The 21556-nt window shown below is 30.2% G+C and overlaps 3 protein-coding genes and 1 long non-coding RNA gene across 8 annotated transcripts; 2 read left to right on the top strand and 2 right to left on the bottom strand.

Annotated features, from left to right (window-relative positions):
* Positions 1-62: 62 nt before the first annotated feature.
* On the bottom strand, positions 63-3124 carry LOC148206968 (uncharacterized). The gene is made up of 2 exons (XR_015783845.1): positions 2908-3124; positions 63-695 (listed from the first exon to the last, which is right to left on the bottom strand). It is a non-coding gene; the product is annotated as an uncharacterized LOC148206968 (long non-coding RNA).
* On the top strand, positions 593-1516 carry LOC124837020 (glyoxylase I 4-like). The gene is made up of 3 exons (XM_047312304.2): positions 593-735; positions 902-1007; positions 1102-1516. The coding sequence occupies exons 1-3, from the start codon at positions 593-595 to the stop codon at positions 1354-1356; spliced, it is 504 nt and encodes a 167-aa protein (XP_047168260.1). The 3' UTR covers positions 1357-1516.
* A 5275-nt stretch (positions 3125-8399) lies between the features above and the next one.
* Positions 8400-12851, top strand: LOC124837008 (Dynein light chain type 1 family protein). 5 transcript variants are annotated; one of them, XR_015783841.1, is made up of 5 exons: positions 8401-9379; positions 10346-10502; positions 10744-10791; positions 12099-12280; positions 12389-12851. XR_015783841.1 is itself a non-coding variant. In XM_047312285.2 (3 exons), the coding sequence occupies exons 1-2, from the start codon at positions 8807-8809 to the stop codon at positions 10499-10501; spliced, it is 729 nt and encodes a 242-aa protein (XP_047168241.1). In that variant the 5' UTR covers positions 8401-8806; the 3' UTR covers position 10502; positions 10744-10895. The 5 variants fall into 5 exon arrangements, 1 of the variants encoding a protein (XP_047168241.1); XR_015783842.1 differs by having other exon boundaries at positions 12061-12280; XR_015783844.1 differs by lacking the exon at positions 10744-10791 and having other exon boundaries at positions 8400-9379.
* Positions 12852-20608: 7757 nt separating this feature from the next.
* LOC124837016 (plant/protein) lies at positions 20609-21428 on the bottom strand. Its single transcript, XM_047312299.2, has one exon. The coding sequence runs from the start codon at positions 21112-21114 to the stop codon at positions 20803-20805; it is 312 nt and encodes a 103-aa protein (XP_047168255.1). The 5' UTR covers positions 21115-21428; the 3' UTR covers positions 20609-20802.
* Between the last annotated feature and the right edge of the window lie 128 nt (positions 21429-21556).

The raw sequence follows: 21556 nt of genomic DNA, 5'->3' as shown, positions 1-21556 counted from the left end.
ATTTAATTTTAGTCAAAGTATTTTATTTTTTTAACCCTGAATTAAAAATAATAATTCTGAAATAATAGAAAGAACTTTCACTTGTTAAGAATCGGATAGAAAATAAAAAATGGTTGTTGGAAGGTTCATGTTGACAGTTATCTGCGTTTGAATTGCAAGTTTCTCAATACTTATCCGCAGTTTGAGCAATGACATGTTTTTGTCCGTTACAAAAAGTAATAGACTAGGTCACTACGACACACACAAACTAACGTGTCGGTGAAACAAGATAAGTGTTACATGCTGTCTGGTCCTGATTCATCACAAGAAATCTACGTGTAACCAAATCGTTGTCTGAATCCAATCCCAACTTCAAACACGAAACTTCTAAAACATGCAGGAAAAAATATTTGCATATCCCTAACAACCCACTATAAATAGAAGCACGCATAACATAGGCCAACCTCGTTTTTCTCTATCTTATCAACAACATTCTTCGATACGCTTGAAACTAATTTCTGCACCGCCATATACCTCTCAGAAGAACCACTTTCTCATCTTCTTTCTTCTTAACTGTTGTGCTGATTGATAGAACCCAAAAGGGACAGAAGGAATGTCGAACCCTCTGCAACTCAAGTCATTGAATCATATCTCACTTGTGTGTGCATCACTGGAGAAGTCCGTTGACTTTTACGTAAACGTTCTCGGGTTTTCTCCTGTTAAAAGACCTACTTCGTTAGACTTCAATGGTGCATGGTAAGCTTAATCATTTGTATTACTATGAGCATATATCATTGCAAAAATGTGACAGAAACTTTGGTTAATTCAATATGCTCTTAAGCCAAAGCATATGAAACAGAAATTTGCATAGAAATTGAATATACTGATTAATTGCCTTTTTGTTTGATATTGATCCTGGTAGGTTATTCAATTATGGCATTGGGATACACCTTCTCCAATCAGAAGAGCCACGAGGCATGCCCAAAACTACTCCCATTAATCCTAAGGACAACCACATTTCTTTCCAAGTATTTTTCTCTCTCTTCCTGTGCCATTTCAACTTTGATGCATAGTCTTTAATACATATAATATACTTAACGAAGGAATTATGCATTGTTGCAGTGTGAAAGTACAGCAGCTGTGGAGAAAAGACTGCAGCAAATGGAGATAGAGTACGTGAAGAGCAGAGTAGAGGAAAGCGGAATCTACGTTGATCAGCTATTCTTCCATGACCCAGATGGCATGATGATCGAAATCTGCAACTGTGATAACATTCCTATGGTGCCTTTATCAGAGGACAAACTATGGTCATGCTCTCGCTTCAATTGCAATATTCCAAACCGACAGCGCCAGATTCAGCAAATGATCCCTATGTAGTACTAAGTTTCAAACACTTGCAATGTCATGTCTGCCTGTACAAAATTATCGCTTGTAAATTATGTTGTATGTTAGTAATTGTAATAAAATTTTCTTCATGATAGTAAAAATCTTTCTTCAACGTTTTTGTCGTTTACCGAGCTGTTATAGTACCTGCAACACCATCACCTATCTTCAGTGGTCTGGACTGCGCGTGAACTGATAACCCATTTACTCCTAGCAGTCTAAGATCACAGTTTCTGATAGGTTGTGAACTCCTTGATATAATTATACGTAAAGATTTATACTTTACAAGAATTTTTCTGCCTAATGCCCGAGTTCCAGTCTCATGAATTGAACGTGTAAATTCATTCATTTTCTTCAAGGAATTTTAAAAAAATTGCTTTCAGGATGTAACATGTTCCGACAATAATTTAGACAGCTTAACTAACAACTTTTTTTATGCAACTGACAAAAATTATACGTTTTTACGTTAACTGAGTCAGAAACTCGCAAAAATTAAATGTATAAGTTTATAACCTTTTTGGAGACTATTTACAAAAACGAGCAAGTTAGATACAAACTATGATTTCCAATAATAATTTGCTATAACAGATCAGGAAGAAAAAACATGAGTGTATTTATATTAAGTGTTGTTTTTAAAATCTTTTGAAAATCGAGTTTAAGAATGAATTTGACCAAATTTAAAATTATAAAAGAAGAAAATACGGAATAAGTTTTATTTATACCAAGTGTTTATTAAATCTATTGCAAACTAAGTTCAGGAATAAGTTTAGACCAAATCTCTGCGGGATCAGATCAAATTAAATTTGTTTTAATAACCACTAAAAAGTTTTAAGAAGATTTTTCAGTTTAATAAAATTTGAAATCTGCAACATTTACCCTTCAAATCTAGTTGTCCGAAGCGAGGTTGATTAAACCTTAATTAGTGTCTCAACCCGATGATTGCAGAGAGAAATAAACTTTAATTTTGGGAAACTATAATAGAGAAGGTTACTGCACACGATGTGTATATTTTTAAGGAATTAAGGTGTATGAAGAAATGAGTTTAAATAACAACTGGTGTAGTTCTTGAACTACAAGGATTTCGTGGCAAACACCCTACACATCCAGTAAGACCAAAATAAAATAGACAGAGAAATATATCTGTCTTTTTTATTTTTTTTCTCAATAATTGAATGAATTTGGATACACAAAAAGTAGAATTTGTCAAATTAAAAGTTCTCGAAGATGTAAAGAAGAATGCTTAGCAACTGGGAAGCTCTCTGTATTTGAAAATAAAACAATTGGGGTAGCATACCATGGAGAAACAGTTCAATACCGATCCTTCAATAGCTTTGGTTATGCCACTCATGTCGAAGCATATTCAACAAATAGTGAAGATGTTAAAAGAAAAATAAGTTTGACAGAAGCGTAGGAATATAAAAGGCAAAAGAAAAGATAAATTTGATTCAGAAATTTTCTGAAATTAAATATTGGATCGGTAAAAGATCCCTTTGTGATGGAATCTGCAAGATGAAAAAGGATACTGAGGAAATATTTAGTTTTTACCTTTGCAAAGGAATTGAAAGCTGAAAAAGGGTGAAATTTAATAGTTGAATGAAGGAAAGGTTTGAGGTTGATAGAGGAAAGTGAAGAAGAAGGAGCTCCCTTCAGTCCAAAACAGCATGAAGTTGATGCAGAGGGTGTTTTGGGCTGCAAGAGAACTCCTATTTCTGCATCTTTCACAGATGAACAAACAGGAATGAATGAGAGTGTAGGTAAGAAGGAAAAGAAGGTCCTTTATAAGCACTTTTCCTTCGATTCAATCAATGGTCAAAATAATTCAGTTCAATTAAATTTGGTGCATCTAGAAAACAGAAATTAGGTACTCATTTATAACTGAACCTACCGTTACTAGGCACAGAGTACCTCTTTTTTTTTTTACAACTCCTGCTTTACTTGTCCCTCAAGCGATAGGACCTAGCCACCATAGGCATAGCTGTAAAATCATGCTTCCTTTCATCACTTCATCTTCTTTCCCTACCAAAACAACCATGTAAACTAAACTATTTTCTCTATTCATTACCAAAACCAACATCAAATATAACATGCAAATGCATCATACATTAGGGATGCATTTTATTATTTATAACTTAAATTTCTTACTTTATCTTTTAGGAACCAAATCCAAAATTAAAATATAAAGACTGGGTATGGCTTTAATTCAGGATTAAGACTAATATTTATATATTTATATAATAAAAAAGAAATTATTTTACATTATGAAAATTAACACCAACATAGAAAGTTTTTTATCAACATTAAATTATAAGCGTTATTTGTTCAGAATATTATTATTTTGATGCGAGATCCTTAAAATTAGGGAAACGGTAAGAAACTGTTGTTGGAAACGTTCTAAATCACTCTGCACTAATAATAGGTCGGTTATTCTTTCTGTGTTCCTTTGACCTTTGAGATAGTAAGTTTCCTTCTACCTCCGCTTCTATTCTGGTTCGCAAAAATTTGTATCTTCATAAAAGTTTGTATTTTTTTTCTTCAAAAATTATTTATGTCGAGTTTGGTAGGTATAAAAATAAATTAATACGATAAAATTGTACTAGCAATAAAAAAAACATTTAACAAGTGTTTGGTTGAAAAAAATGAAGAATAAATTAAGAGAAAAAAATAATTTTTTACCACTTTAAAATATTTATTTCTTTTTTTTCGTTAAATGCTTTTTTTTTTCAAAATAAATTCATTTAAAAAAACTTACCCAAATAAATCAATTCTTACTTTAATTTTTAAACTACACCTATTTACTGTGCACGTTGAGAATTCATTTCAAGAATTTGACTCTCTAAAAACGGAATTCTCAACGCACCTACTCCGTACTGAAAACCGAACGAAATTTAATTCCTGAAAAGTTGATTTTTCTTGTCTAATTTAATTTTTTTAATTGTTTGTTAAAAATTTGGAAAAAAGGAGGAAAAGAAAATTTAGTGACAGTATTCACTATTGAGAATTCGGAATGTGTGAAGAGTAAACGAGTTTAGTTTAGAAATCAGATAGATTTATTTGGGTGATTTACTTTTTGAAATGGATATATTTTGAGAAACAAATTGTAAATAATTCATATTATTCCTATCATTAGAAAACTACTAAAGAAGGATTTATATATATAATAAGGGAAAGAAGAAAGGATAGAAAGAAAATAAGTAGTACCTGAGATAATTTATAAAGTTGAATCATAAGAGATAAATATATATTTATATATATTAAAAATAATAACTGAAAAGATAAATAAAAAAAAAATTTATCTTTCCGTAATAAAAGTGAGTTTTCATCTCTTCCTTTCTCCAAAAGCAAGGTAACTAATTATTATCTAATGCTTTCATTTATGTGATAAAAGTGAGTTTTTAAAATATTACTTTTAATGATAAATTAAACATAAAAAATAAACATTTTCAACATCACATATATTAAAAACTAAAAACTTGGGATGTAACAAACTTTTCATGAATGATTAAGAATAGGATATGCGTTCATACGGTGATGGGGGCACGATGCTTTTATTAACCACAAAATAGGGAATGCATTTACGTCTGAAAGAAAAGGGAGTTTTAACTTAAGCAACTTAATGTTTTTTAAAAAAGTAAAATGGCTTAATTGTATGAATAATGTGAATGAAATTGCGTATAAAGAAAATTATTGTTGGTTTCCAATGTTTGCTCCAAACTATAGCCTCTAGAATGAATGAACAATGATGTCTTAATTCGCATTTTGAGGCTAATTGTTTTGTTTCTTCATCCCAATTTAATAGTTTAGTTAGATGTCATTTCTTATTCAGTTATAGACTATAGGTACACATTTCAAACCTATTTTTTCTTTATCTGTTCATAGAATCATAAAAGGAAGGCTTTCCCACTTGATATCGCATTCTCTTTTGCATAAAACATTATTGTTATATAGCAGTGCTCTTTAACGTAGAGAATTGTTTAATCGTATTTATTAGGACCAAACTATACATGTATGAGTGTTGGTGTTTGCGTTTCGTTTTAGAATTGCTACTTTTTTTATTTTATTAAAGGTTCAATAAAAAGGACTTTCCCACTTTATTTGTGCGTAAAACATTCGTATCATATGTAACGTGCTCTTTCACGTAATTTATCAGTTGCAGTATAACTTTATCTTTTAGCTTTCTAAACTGCAACGTACGTTTATAAGAAATTTATCGTAGCCCCCGATAATTATTTTGTCTATGTTATTTACCCAAAGTTGTCTCATTTAAAAACTTTAATACTGGTAGCTTATGTGTCCAAATTTCACTTGAAATATATATGATGAACTAGAAGGGTAAAATAGTTAGAAAGAGAGGTCATTGAAATAAACCACCAAAGCCTTTTTTTTTTTCATACAAAGGAAAAAAAGAAGACTAGAACACTACCAGCGGGAAACCAGAAAAAGGCTAGTTTTCAATTCATAACGTGTGTAAAAGTTAAAAGAAAAAGTTAGATATATCAGTAAAAAAAGTGAATCACTTAATTCAATTCGATATATAAATTTGGACATCATATATTTTTGTATTTATGAAGAAAAGAAAAGATATTGGATGTGAAAATGTGATGCTCCTAAATTAATAATCCAACTATACTTTGAATGAATTGGTTATAAATACCAATTAAAAGCAAAAGCATAATTGGATAAGATGAGTTTTTCTTAACCAAATACATATGCATAAAAGCAAGGCTCAAATACTTGGGTTCTACAGTTTTTCCAATTAGAGATGGATAGAAAGAAAGGACAGGAAGAGAGTGAAGGATAATGTGCACATACATTCATGGGGGAAAGGGTCAGTCTAAGAGATGAGAAGAATCTGGGTGCAGAAGCATATGATTATACGATGATTTTGTGCTTGGCACCTATAGAACGTACAATAAAGAAAAACATGTGTGGGTAGAGATTTTGTGTCAACAACGAACAACAAATAACCTTGTACGATGAATGCTTTATTGTTATTGTCATGGGTTAAATTTGATGAGGATGAGAGTGTAGGGCACTGCCAAACGTGGAAACAGTGTATGAGGCTTATTGCTCTCGTCATAAACAGTGATTGTTTGAGCTGGTTTTGGAGGGGCTTCAATCAGGGACTCCATAGTGTTGGTGGGGCTCATTCAACCACTTAGGTAGGTATACATAACCATACACATGAACTAAACCCATGTTTTTGCGTCTCCTCTCCAGCCAAAACCATCTTCCAAACTAAACTACCTGCTGCCATTTCTAACCAAATTATTCCCAAGTTAAGAAACTACAATCCAAAACCAGCCATCAATATCTTCAACAACCAAATCTTTCCCATTAATGATCCACTCTATGCCTAAAACACAACAAAATAAACGACCATTTCATTACAAGAGTTTGATACCCTCCTAAAAAGTTAATTTTAAGACTAATTCAGCTTTATAAAATTTATTAGTATCAACAATCTTATCTCTATAATCTCCCGCACCCGTAAAGATTCATTTTCGCTTTGATCTCTCCAACTAAAATTCTAGCACTCCCTGATCTTATCTCGAGGAGACAGATTTTTGGCCACCATAGAGATTGATTTTGACAAGCCACCATACAAGAAGTGATGTGTTTGTTTTGTGGTTATTCACTGTTTCAGCTTTTGATCTTCCTGTAATACGATGGAGATTTTGTATTGTCTGCATTAACGGTGCATGGGTGTATTGATATTTTGAGAAGGAAAGATAGTGTGTTTTACATTATACACAGATCACCATTGTGCCATCATAAGTGCTTGGATTGGATTAGGTGTTTAATGGAAATTATCGACGTGTCTTGAGCTCACTCATTTTTTTGCCATATAATATTTAACATGTTTTTGTGATCATATGACAATTTCTTGAAACCTTCGGTGCTTCCTGTGTATAAGATAGATAATTTTTTCAATTGAATGGACTTCGTAATTAGTAAAATATTTTATGTGAAAATGGATAATGAATATAAAGTAAAAGAAATTAAAATTAGGCTATGAAAATATGAAAAGTAAAATTTATTTTTTCAAAGTCTTTAAAAATAGTTTTTGGGAGACCAGAAACCTATACTAATTTACTAAATACAAGGATTAGATTATTAAAGAGCGACTAAATCTAAAACTTATCAAATTTTTTTAGTGAATAAAAGAATTTTCACAAGAGAATAAAGCATATTTTAAAACCACTAAAATTTGTGACGTTAGATTTTCATACTTTTCCAGTTCAGTTTTTTTACATTATTAATGAATTAAAGCAATAAGGATAAATATTCTAAAATAATTATCACATAGGTTAAGAATTTCATCATACTATAATTGGACTGTGGAATAAAAATCTTCCCACCACTTGGTAAGGAAAACATAAAATATTAAACAGCTAATTCTACTTACAGCACATATATGCGTAAACAGGGTAAAAATACTATTTAATTAAAGATAGAGACAAAAAAGTTGAATAGAAAAGGAAGAGTAGAGAATTTGGATTCTTTTTTAATGTGTTGTTCTATTTCAAAATAGCTATTACGTTGACTACACAATTTGAGCACTCATTTTGGTGTAACTAACAGTTATTTTGATATTGTATTTATCTTAATTATTTATAGAGGGGTCGATGATTAGATGGTTAGACAAGTTGTAAATGGTGATACGTGTTGCATCACTGTTCACACATTTGTTTTTGAGGAAGTTTAGGTGCATGTATATAATTTAATAGAGAGGATTGGGTGCGAGGAAGACGAAAAGGAAGGGCCAAAAATGACAACATAAACATATGGTGTGCTAGAGTGTATCCAAAAAAACCTACCAGAAATTACCAAACTATCACTCTCTTTCTCGTAAATATGTTAAAGCACAAGTGACCTGGTCGTTATTGATTGTTGGCTTAACCGTCAAAGCATGTCCACCCAATAAGTTTAAAGTGTTCGTGCATGTTGATGATGATGAGGGAGGGGTAGGTTTTGAGACTACACAGTATCAGATACTAGACAATGACCATTTTATGGGGGTTACCAAACAGAGACGGTGAGAAGGGTAGGGGTCCATCCATGCTTCCATGTTTACCAGCAACTCACTGCCAGACAAATATGCCCCAGAGACTAATCATTAGCCCCACACCACAATGCTCATTATTATTTTTCATTTTAAACCACAAGATCAAATCTTGGGTAAAACTATTATCTCTCTCTATATAACATTGCCTTTCCTTCACCGCAGGCACACACACATGGGTTTGCCTTCGTAACATGTCACCTTCTTCCCAATCACCATTATTATAATAATTGCTCTTCCAACTGCTCGTGATTCCAAATACATAGTTACATACCCTGCCAAACATTTTATATATATTTGCTACGTATCTCGATGTTTCATTAGTCCCAGTTGGATCTAGTCCAATTATTATTCATCTAGTCTTAGAGGAGTGTCTCAGAAATGGCTAACCAGGAAAAGCAACACAAGAGAGGCTTCATGTACATCTACAAAGGTGGCATAGGAAATCAGAGGAAGAAAGAGTTGGAGCATGGTGTGGGGCAGGACAAGAAATCCAATTCACGCAGTTGGTTGCACAAGATTTCGAGAACTCGAGTTTTTAATGGTGGTGGTAATGGTAACAGAGACGTGGGAGGGGAAGAATTTGTGGAGGCGAGAAAATCAACTTCTTGTTTAGAGTTAGGATCACCTGCGGGAGGATTTGTCGAGGGGAGAAAATCAGTATCTTTCGTAGAGACAGCCGCATCACCCGCAGCAAGAGGAATCACGGTTGAAGATGGAAGAAAATCAGTGTCCCACATAGAGAAACACTTTGCGGTGGCGGAAATGGTCGAGGCACGAAAGTCCGTGTCCCACATCGAAACATTCTCCTCTGTGGCTGCCTATCTTCATGTAAAGGTTTTGGTCTCAGACATGCCGTCCTTCATGCAACTGCACGCGTTTCGTTGTGCGAGAAGTACATTCGATAGCTTGGAGAAGTTTAGCGCAAAACACATCGCTCATAACGTAAAGAAGGTACGCTTTGATTTTATCCTCCCATTTCAGTTCATCTGCATTCCTTAATCAAACACATTATCTTCTTTTTATCTACACGTAGATTTAGAAATTGTTTAATGACTTGTTTGATCTTATGATAGACTAACTTTAACCTTTTAATCTTATACTTACGTTAGGAGCAATTTATATACATATAATTTCTAATCTCTTTTAATTCATTTGAATTTAAATGGGGAAATTAAAAAAAAAATATTATGTGGACTAAAATATTAAAGTAATGTCCACGGATTCAAATAGATATTACTTTTAAAAATAAAAATAAAAAAGAAATATTTTGTACAAATTATATAAACTAAATAAACATTTAGAATATCTTTACAAATGTGGCGCCCATACCTTGGTATTGTTATTGAATAGAGTTTGAGGAGAAAACCTGAGAAGTGATTTGAGGTTATTTTTGTGGGTGTTCTTTTTGGGACTATGGTTGTTGGATGATTGAGAACGGTTGAAGTTGAATGAACCCCACAGAAAGAATTAATGGCGAAAACCGACTAGACGAATCATATGTTGACATTTTGTGTCTCTCTTAGTTTCTTGTTTATTGGATAGAAATAGAGTATTTGAATCTGGTCCTGGTCCAATAGCAAGCACCTGTGACAAATAGGCTAAAGTGGAGTCTCTTGTCAAGATAAAATCCTAATTACAAAGCTCCCCAACACCCCATGTGTCAAACCCTCGTACCCCTAATATTATACCTAATCATGGATTATTTTTGTCTTAAAAAGGTGCATTTTTCAATTAATGACTTATACAGAGCCTAACCCATGTGCAAATAGAGTTAGGGTTGGCTTGTTCGTATATTTGGTCAGCAAGATCTATAAAATATAGTGTTTCCATCATCTACTTTTTTAACCGGTGATAAATTTGTTTGTTTGTTTATTTATTTATTTATTTACAATTTATTCCTGGTATGTTCATGTGCAGGAATTTGACAAAGGGTATGGTCCTGTCTGGCATTGCATTGTAGGCTCAAATTTTGGTTCATTCGTCACACATTCAACTGGCTGCTTTCTTTATTTTTCGATGGAAAATTTATATATTCTACTGTTCAAGACCAAAGTTAAGAAAGCTCTGGATTAAGGTACATATAATTTATACATATATGATTTAATTAGCAACACCACTTCTTATGCTACCAAAAATTTGTATTCAATATATTCAAATCAGATGCCTTGTCTGTAAATGAAAATTTACATGTAATCAAGCTTTATTCTTGCAAATGTTCTTGTCTTTTTTAGTTTTGCCTTTTGTTTTTAAGAAATTTGCCAAATTAGTTAACCTCTTGAATTTGGAATCTTACTAAACTGGGTTTCATTTTCTAGTTGACAGGAGAATGTAACCCCAACTCATTCCACAATATATATATTTTTGTAAGTAAACTATTTTTTTGTTAACCTTATCTGTCATTTTAGTGTACTTTATTTTTTCAAATATTTAAGTATTTTATGTAATAATATTTTTTAGTGTCTTATTATATTTAATGTTATATACCATAATTATTTATTTATTGCATAAAAAAGTATACCTACCTAGCACTATGAATCACATGGATTAAAAAATAAAAGAAGATGACAGACCGTTAAATTTATGAAATGTTATGGTCCCCCATCCAATCAAAGAAGGACTGATTAATGGCGATTGGATCCTACAGCTCATAATTGAACTGGATGATGTGCAGTTTTAAATCAAACAGTATTCATTCTCAGCATCAAATTTTTTCTTTTAAAAAATCATTATTGGAGTATCATACAGTACGTAATTTTTTTAACAGTGACCAGACAGAGCATCAAGTTATTTTTAAATTTAAAAATCAGAATTAACTGGACAAAGTCAATGATTTAAATATAAAAGAACAGGGGTTCAGTAATAATTAAATAAAATTATTTTGATTTTTAAAATTTCATATAACATAAACCAAACAAATTTTGCTAATAAATACTGGTGTTCCCTACTTGTAAGACATAGTATTTAAAACTGAATGCGAAATAAAATCAAATATTTTATACTATTTAATTCCAACATAATACATATAATATTTATTTACAAAATTACAATAGAAAAATGGATATAACCATCCATCTCAAAGTATTATATTAGACTTATATTAACCAATTATTATTGGTTAAATTTTTTAAGCAAAAATTATTTTTGGAAAAATAATCAGTCTGAACTTATGGTTGTTTTCTCTTATATTCATCCTTTTTAAAATAAATTTAACATATTTTATGCTCAATCTGCAAAACAGATTTTGAAAATTGACTAAACTCATTTTATGAGCAATTATATGTTGGACGGAAAGGTCCAATTCAATTATAACTCGGGTAAAATTAACTAAATTATATTAAATTATAATTAATCGTATTATAATAAACTAAAAAAAATTAAACTAGTTGATATAATATCCAAACTGTATTGTTTTATAGTTCAATTTTAAAAAATTGAATTTATATCAATTAACTAATAATTGAACTATACTATCCATTCAAACATAAGAACTTTAAACTGTGGAGTTGAGGATGATATTATTTAAAAGGTTTAAACATTTAGTTGTCCTTATTTATGTGTGATTTTCTCATATTTTGATCTTAGAATCCCCATTGAGTCCTTATAAGTGATAACGGGGTTAAGTTTTTGCACAGGTGGAAGGATGACTTGTTAATTTCTTTAAACGTGGCAGGTTTAGAGTTGAAACGTGGCATGGATTAGGCCTGCGTGAAATTATATAAAATGTAATAATATAAAATTAGGGAATTCTGAAATGGGATTTAGGGTTCAATCAAATTGAATTTTGGATCGTCAAGGAGCTCTCAGAATTCATCCTTAAACGCCTCGACAATAAAAGCCTCGTCGTCAAACAAGGTACGCATGCAACTTTTAATTTATCATTGTTATTACTATTCCCTGGAATATGAATATAAAATATATTGAAATTAGATTCTGATCATTGTGTTGGTTTGCATTTGACAGGCTTTGAGATTGATCAAGTATGCGGTTGGAAAGTGTGTTGTAGAGTTTAGAAGGGAGATGCATAGACATGCAGTGGTAATTCGGCAATTGTTACAATACAAGGGTCAATTGGATCCTCTGAAAGGCGATGCACTCAACAAGGCTGTTAGAGACACTGCTCAAGAGACTATCTCTGCTATATTTTCTGCAGATGATAACATCAGCAAGCCACCGTCTTCGGCTTCTGCTGATCTCAATAGACGGTCAAAGGGTTTGGGAACATCAACTATCAAGCTCCTTCTCAAGATAAGAAATCGTTTCTCAGTGATGTTGCGGATATTGGAAGTGCAACTATTAAGCAAGGACTCAGTGCCTTCACATAAGGCCATTCTTCGCTTCCCAAATTGAATCCCAAATTCAATTTGATTGAACCCTAAATCTCATTTCAGAATTCCTTAATTTTATATTATTACATTTTACATAATTTCACGCATAAAGGCCTAATCATTACATTTTACATAATTTCACGCATAAAGGCCTAATCCATGCTTCAACTCTAAACAAGCCACGTTTAAAGAAATTAACACGTCATCCTCCCACCTATGCAAAAACTTAACCCCGTTAACTAAATTTAACGGCAGGGGCTCAATTGATTCAAATTACCACTTATAAGGACTCAATTGGAGATTCTAATAAGAAAGGATCAAAATGGAAAAACCCCACATAAATAGGGACAACTAAAGGGTTTAAACCTATTTAAAATACTATTTATTTTATATTTAAAATAATAAAATGGTATATTGAAAGATATTGTTTTATATTTAAAATAACAAAATGGTATATTTAAAGATATTGTTTTATATTTAAAATAATAAAATAAATAGTATTTCAAGAAGAATATCTACTTTATTTGTCCAATTTCTTCACTGTCTTATTTGGTGAATAATTAAGATTATAAAAAAAATTAATATGAAGCACAATGAACTTTTAACATTTGGATTTAAGCACCAATTGAATTTGTTAAGTAAATTAACCTATAATTTAAATCCGAATTGACATTACAAATTGAAATTGTAATGTCTTGATCTTTATTAACATTGTAAACAATTATTTAAGTGCATAACCTTCCTATATTTACAGGAAATTTATAAAATGCATAACAACCAATAAATACTTCTCGTAAGTTTATAAAATGCATAACAATCAATAGAGTATGAGAAAACAATTATTTATGTAACTAATATAGCTGATAGCATGTTTAATCTTTCAATACAAAATTCAGTTTAGTTGAGTTATTAATTAATTGACATAAATTCAATTTTTAAAAATTGAACTCTTAAACAGTACAGTATAATTTAATTTATATAGTTTACTAAAAATATAATTAATTATAGTTTGGTACATATTAGTATAGTGTGCTCCCTAATAGTTATTATTATATTGTTTGCAATGGATGATTACTTGTAAAGGCTGTATTCTTGTATTGGACTTGATTTCTCATACATAAGTATAAGGAAAATAATAATAATAATTAATAAAGCAAATGGTTAATAATTCAAAATATTATTACCATAGAAAATTATTTATTTGCCATTCAAGTTCGGCATCATAATAAATATAATAAATTTATGTGTATTAAAATATTTTTTGTTATGAAAAAACAGTATGGGAGAATATATATATATATATATATATATATATATATATATATATATATATATATATATTATCAAGGAATAAACTTTTTAATAAAGTAAATTATATAACTAATTAAAATAAAGTTAATTATAAAAATAGCTTATTTTATAAGTTTTTAATGTCATTTTATGTAGGTGTGGTCATGTGAATTTATTAAAAAAAATCAACTTTTCATTCTTGCTTATCTTAGGAGACAACTTTTATTTGTTTTATATTCTAACAAAGGCCTTATCATTCTCAATTTCCCCTCACCCTTATTAAATATTACTTTTATAGTACTGATGCAATTGTATAAATGTTTGCATGTTCAGAATAGTTATGTGAGTTATATGCATAATCATTGTTATAAATATATAAAAATAGTGACTCATTAATTTAAAGAAATATTAATGAAAATATGGAAAATATAATAATAGATAAATTAATAATATATTTTTATTATTGGGAAATATTTTTTAAAACTTTAAAATAAATTTATTATTTTTTTATGAGTAATTTTCACATTATAAAGATTCAAATATTACAAAATTATAAAAAAGAAAAAGAAGTTAGTTCCCCTAACCAATAACTTTTCTCAACTTGTATGCCACTCGAGACAAAATTATTAAAATAAATGAATAAAAATAAAATAAAAGTTAAAAATGAAAAGAAAATTGAAGAGAATATGCAAATAGTAAAATTAGTTTCAGGATCTTTTTGCAGGAAAATATGGTCTCATCAATGCACCAACTTATCAATGCACCAACTTTCTGAACCGTTGGATACATCTCGCCGCTCACCACCTACAGGGGACGGTAGAATATAATATTTTATTAAATCCAATTAATTAATTTATTTTCCTTGAAAAATTGCATTTACCTATAATGTACATTTACTTTTATTTTTTTTTAAATATATATCTAATTTTTTTATAGTTATTCATGTATTAAAATAATACATAAATATAACAATAAATTAATAAATTAAATCATACATCTTATAAACATTTATTTATTAATGTTCTTTGTGACATCCCAAATATATAGCAAATATATATGCAAAGACATCACCAATTTATAATATTAGAAAGCAGTTAAGAGATGTACTTAAAGTATTATAGGATTACAGTCTTCCAGAATTTACTAAGAAATTAAAACTTCAAGCACTAGAATATTCCAAAATATGTCCAGAATTTGAAACTTAAAACATTACAACGTTCTTCAAAAGGACATAAGAGTCTAAGCTGCAACATCATCTTCATTTCTCTCCAATGTTGCCTCCAAAGAAACCTCATCTTTCTCTGCTCACATCCAAGTGGATGATCATTGCAAAAGAAAACACATACAACAAGCACACAAACAAGCAAGGGTGAACTAATTATATAAAAGCATGCATCATATCAAACACATAACATACAGGAGTTAACTTAAATCAAAGCAGTTTAAGGCATACATCCTAGCATGTTATCTTCTAGACTTGACTCGTCCGGACTTTAGAATGATAGTCGAGCTATGGCGGATCCTGCACTCGTGGTGACTTATGAAACTTTGATTCCCCACCCTGCCACACTCACGAGGTTAGCCTGTTCCGGGCCTTGAGGCATACTGGAAGCCCCCAAGACTAAGACCTCCTGCTACTCCTCACCACATGGATTAATCCCTCTACTTGAGTATGATTAGCCATTGGAGTTTCAGAATGACCCCTTGAGCTCCTACTTTCATTCTAAAACACTAAGGATCTCACCAAGAGATCCTACACAGATGGAACTTGATTTACAACTTGGATCATACTTTCATCACTTTGTAATCATATATTTTCTGCCACAATCAACATATACACAATCTCAACAATATACATTACTCACCACTCACAAATTATAAAAATAACATCTCCACAATTGAATCTAAGTTAATCAATACCAAGAACCAAACAACTCCAACTAACCCATAAGAGCTCATAAAATGCATCAATTTATACATACCTACAATTAATATAATTATTGATTAACACTCACGTTTCAATATAAGAAACAATTATCCTTACTTTATTATATATATATGATACGTACATTATCTTATAAATATATCTATTTACATTATATTATTATATATATATATATATATATATATATATATATATATATATATGATACGTAACTAATATATATATATATATATATATATATATATATATATATATATATATATATATATATATATATTATATTAAACTAATATATATTATATTAAATATATACGTAACTAATATATATATATATATATATATATATATATATATATATTTATATATGATTCCAAACACACAGTGACTGATCTTCTAAAATTATAATTGACTAGAAATTAACACATGATAACTTTATGCATCTACAATTAACTTGTTTTATTTTATTTTCATCCTAGTAGAGATCTTTCTTTATCCCAATTGGTCACCAGAGAGGACCCAGATGTTTGAACGCATCAAACTCACCTTCGACGCCAGCACATATGACTAGTCACAACTGGCTGGACCAGGCCAGGGCTGCTCTATGATCAGGGTTATGCCAACTCAGGTTTTTAAGGTTCCTCTATCCTACCAATAAAGAAAGGCTCTCTAATTAACAATTAATTTATTTAAATTATCTACCCTGTTCTCTTATGCTCTAAATCTAAAATGCCTAATTTTAATATTTTTACTTCCTCTCACAGCAACATTTTAATATTTTCACTTCCTCTCACAGCAACCTCAAACATGCCTAATTTTAATATTTTCACTTCCTCTCACAGCAACCTCAAACATGCCTAATTTTAATATTTTCACTTCCTCTCACACAACCTCAAACATGCCTAATTTTAATATTTTCACTTCCTCTCACAGCAACCTCAAACACGCCTAATTTTAATATTTTCACTTCCTCTCACAACAACCTCAAACATGCCTAATTTTAATATTTTTACTTTTTCTCACAGTAACCTCAAACATGCCTAATTTTAATATTTTCACTTCCTCTCACAACAACCTCAAACAATACCTGTACATCTATTTAATATCCATATACATGCTATTACAGAACCCTTACTCCCGACCTCCCACAAGATCAATTTCAGGCAACAAACTCATTCAAAACAAATTAAATTCATCACATCACAACATGCACAATTTCACAGTTTCAATTATAACACCAAATACAATAAAGTCATAAAACAATTTCACAAAAGCACACCAGTTCAACATTCATATGCATATATTTTTATAAAATAAATTCATACAAAAAAAAAATAATTAGCTCCCCTTACCTTGGAGTTGAGCAGTATAGCCAACTAGAGTGCCCTAACAGTGCCTTCACAGAGAAAACCCAAACAGTGCCCTACAACCACCCGTCCAAATTGAAAACTAATGGGATGGATAGGAAGCCTTCAACTCCGTGAGCGAAAGAACACCACCTAATCAAAACTTCAACGGTTCAAATGAGTGTAAGGGTAGAGAGAAGGCAGAGAAGGAAGGAGAAAAACTGAGTTTAGAGAGAGAAGGAGAGAAGAACTGAAAAGTGACTCAGAGTTAGAAAAATGAAAAAACCCCTTCTAAGTCAGGGTGCCTTTGGTCTTTAGGCCTGACTGCAAGTCCAATAGCCTTATCTTCATGCTCTTACATTCTTAAACAAATATTATGTAGAATTTGTATACAACAAGTTATGATAGACTCACAGTGTACTTTTTCTAAGTGGCTAACATACATAAATGAATTGTTCCATTTTGTTCTTTTATTCTTTTCACTCCACATATTTTAAAATTTAATTATTATTTTATTTTATTGAATTCACCGTCAATATATTATTTTAACACTAAAATATGTGTAATGGTAATTTAATTCCTGAAGTAAGTAAATGAAATTTTCTCTACGTGTAATAAATTTAAGAAATTCTATTAGTGTGTCTATAATAAAATCTAAAAATACCATCATAGTTTGTCACATTTAACTAAAATTAGTTTAAAGATTATTCTTTTAGTTGCTCAAAATTATTTGTTAAAGTTTTTTCTAAGTTAAGGGATTAGAATAATACATTATAAACTTAAAAGACCAAAATTAGATTAACTTCGATTTCCAAACATTAATGTACTTAAAAAATGATTAAATATTTATTTATATTACTAGTTATAGTTAGTTTTAATGGCTGTATAGGATTCAAATTTCTAGAGTTATGTGTAAAATTTACGTGTTTTGAGATGGAAATTTATGTTATATTTGTTTTATTACATGTTTACGATGAGTTTTTAGAATGAATAAAACTCAATATGTATTTAAGTTGTATTAAGTTAAAAAATAATATATTTTAAAATAAACTTAAAATAAATATAATTTATTAAAAATCTGACTCATCTAAACTGAACTCATCACCTCAATGTCTTATACAGATAAAAAGGAATCTTAATGTAACCCAACACAATAAAAGAAAATAAAGTAGTAAAAATATACGCAACTCACAAATTCTTTTTCATTTCAACTCTCCTTTCTCACTTATTCTTTCTCAAAATCAAAATCTTTTACATAATATTATGTATATAATAATATATGTTATGGCCACATATTAACGTGATTATCTTTTTGTTATTATTATTCTTATGGTTTAGAATTTAGTTTCAATTTTTATATTTAGAAAAAAGTTTGATTCAAGAAAAAAAAAACTAAAAAGGTCCATTTTTTTTTCCTAAAATAAAGTGAGTAGCTATGTTTAATTCATAAACATGTGGTAGGTTATGTTAGGCCCATTTTTTTAAAAGTTATAAGATAAGTGAGATAGATTGAACCGATCCATACCACATGTAATTGTTTGGGTAAACATCTCTAGTGTTTTAAAAAGCTAAATTGAACTTTGAATACGTAGCTTTTAATGAATTAGAAAAAGGAGTGTCCTTAGCACCTCATATTTATCTCCATTCCCTTATTTATCAAAAGTGATAAGACAACAATTCTTTTATTATTTTCCTTATATTTTCTTTCTTTATTTTTACCTTTCTACAATCCTTGTTTCAAAAATTTATTACTTACATTCCCAAAACAAAAATATCCTTAAGTTGATAGGGAATAAATTCTAACTTAAGTTGTAAAGTGTGTTTTTTTTTAATTTTAGAAACTTTTAAATTATTGAGGAATGAGTAAAGTATGGCTTTTGGAGAAAATTAGGGAAATGAGTGTTTTATCTATATTGTGTAATAAGTATTGAATTGAATTTAATTAGAACCGTGAAAAGTAAATTTTAGATTTTTATTTGACAAAAGTTATACATGATGATGAAAATTTATTATTTGCTTATAGTGTGTAGATAATTTTGATATTTATAGTTATGATTTAATTTAATAAACTTATCTATATATTTTTTTAAATTAGATATTTAGGAAGTGGCAAGTACTTAAGTGGTGATTAGTTTAGATAAAGTTTAGTACATATTGAAAGGTAAAATCATCAATTAATAAATAAAATAATTTTTTTGTTAAAATATTAGTTAGGTAAATTTATAAATGAATATTTTTAATATTTTCATAATTTGTCATATATACATATATTTATCTTCAGATTGTTAATTATTTTTTATTTAACCCTTGTGACTTTTATCTTAAAGTTCACTTTTTTATTTCAAATGAGCTAATTTTTAAATTATTATTACATGTGTACATGTCTTGTTACTTAGAAGCTTACATTTATATATATACTTATATTTCCATGGTTGATGTGATGTGGCTTGTAGTTCTCATCGACCAGCTTTAATTGGTGAAATGTAAGTTTGGTTATTTCTTTTTTGAGTTATTATCTTCTGTTCTTGTTTGACTTCTTCTGCAGCATAGTCAAATCAACAATACCTTAATAATGTAACCAGACTAAACATTGTGCTTAACACTTAATTATATATATTATTAGTTAGATGTTTGTCTCTTTATTAGATGTGAATTTAGATACAACATACTTGTTTCACAGAAAAATTTAATCAATTCAAATTTACTTTGTATTTTTATACTAAAAATATCCTTTTCTTATTGAAAAATATTATAATAGTTACCTCTAACAAAAACAATTAAAAGTCATTTAAAGAGTAAGGATTATAAATTTAAAACAAATAGAGAACATTGATTTAATCTATTATTTCCTAATATTTCAGCTTCAATCCTACTGGTTCAAGGTTTGATATGTAATTAATAACTATAAATTATATAAAAAAAAGAAGGAACAACAAAATCCAAAAGTCCAAGGTTTGGCGTGTAATTAATAACTGTAAATTATTATCAAGTAGGAAAGGAAAATGCTTACATTTTACAATATTTTATTGTAATAAGACAAAACCATATGGGGAAGTAGTTTTGCAGACAAGAAAAACCAGCAACAAAGATAAAGGTCAACTGAATTTGAAAAACATTACCATCACAAGATAGATTGGGAAGAAAAAAGGTGTGTTAACCTAAATCACTGTGGGGGTCTGTATAGAAGAAATCAAAGAAGCATTATGAAATTAAAACTAGTTTATATTTATTTTCCTTTATTTATAGTCGAGAGGATTAAGCGATGTGGGATGTGAAATGAATAGATATAACTGGCATAAGAATATTATTGCACATCCATATGATATGTCAAAGGAATTTACAACTATCAAACCCAAATCCAAACCAGGAAATTGAAACAGAGAAACAATAAAGATGAACAAGAAGCACAGATTTACAAGTTGGAGAAAATAAAAAAGAAAGAAGATGATGGTGATGAGTGATACATCATCATCACCTACGTCTTTTAGCTTTGGTGGATTTTGCAGGACCTGGTTTCCGAAAGACAGAACAAAAGCCACAGGTTGCTAGCTTGGGAGAAGGTGGGTCTATGGATGCCGGTGCAACGTTGACCGTCCGATAAGGGCGTGCTCCATCTGATCTGCTCCGCTCCAACCTGGCACTTGATTCGACATCCTGAAGCTCCCTTTGACCTTGTTGGTTCTGATTCTGGTTCTCAAGGGCTGTGATGAACTTGTCATCCCACACCAACCCTGAAGATCCTTGTCTTCTAAATGATGTTACAGACCTCTGCAACTCAGTCATCTCTTTCTTTCTCTCTCTCTCTCTCTCTCTCTCTCTCTCTCTCTCTCTCTCTCTCTCTGATGCCGTTCAATTTGAAGAAATTTTGAGTGGCCTAACAAGCTATATGATGATGTTTGACCTTTAATTGTTAGAGAGATAACAAGGTTGGGGAAAATGACAGATATAAGAATATATATATTTGTTAACAAGAAAATCAGTGGAGAATCTAATCTCTGGGTTTGGTACCTCTGATGGTTAAAGTTTTGGACTATCTTCACACTAATCACATCCTACTTTTTTGACTCGAAATGGAGTAACATATGCAGAGCAGGTGTTCAGATTTGTGTCACCAAGCTATGTATGTAGTAGCAAAAATTATTGTATGAGGTGCCATTTGGTGGACTTGGTCAATTTTCACAGATGTAATATTGCGTTTCATTATTTATAGTGAGCAGGGTCTGTT

Source organism: Vigna umbellata, chromosome 1, assembly GCF_029865625.1.
Source record: "Vigna umbellata cultivar VRB3 chromosome 1, Vumbellata_1.0, whole genome shotgun sequence".
Taxonomy (NCBI): domain Eukaryota; kingdom Viridiplantae; phylum Streptophyta; class Magnoliopsida; order Fabales; family Fabaceae; genus Vigna; species Vigna umbellata.
The sequence above is the reverse complement of the archived record's forward strand: the minus strand, read 5'-3'. Positions and strand labels throughout refer to the sequence as shown.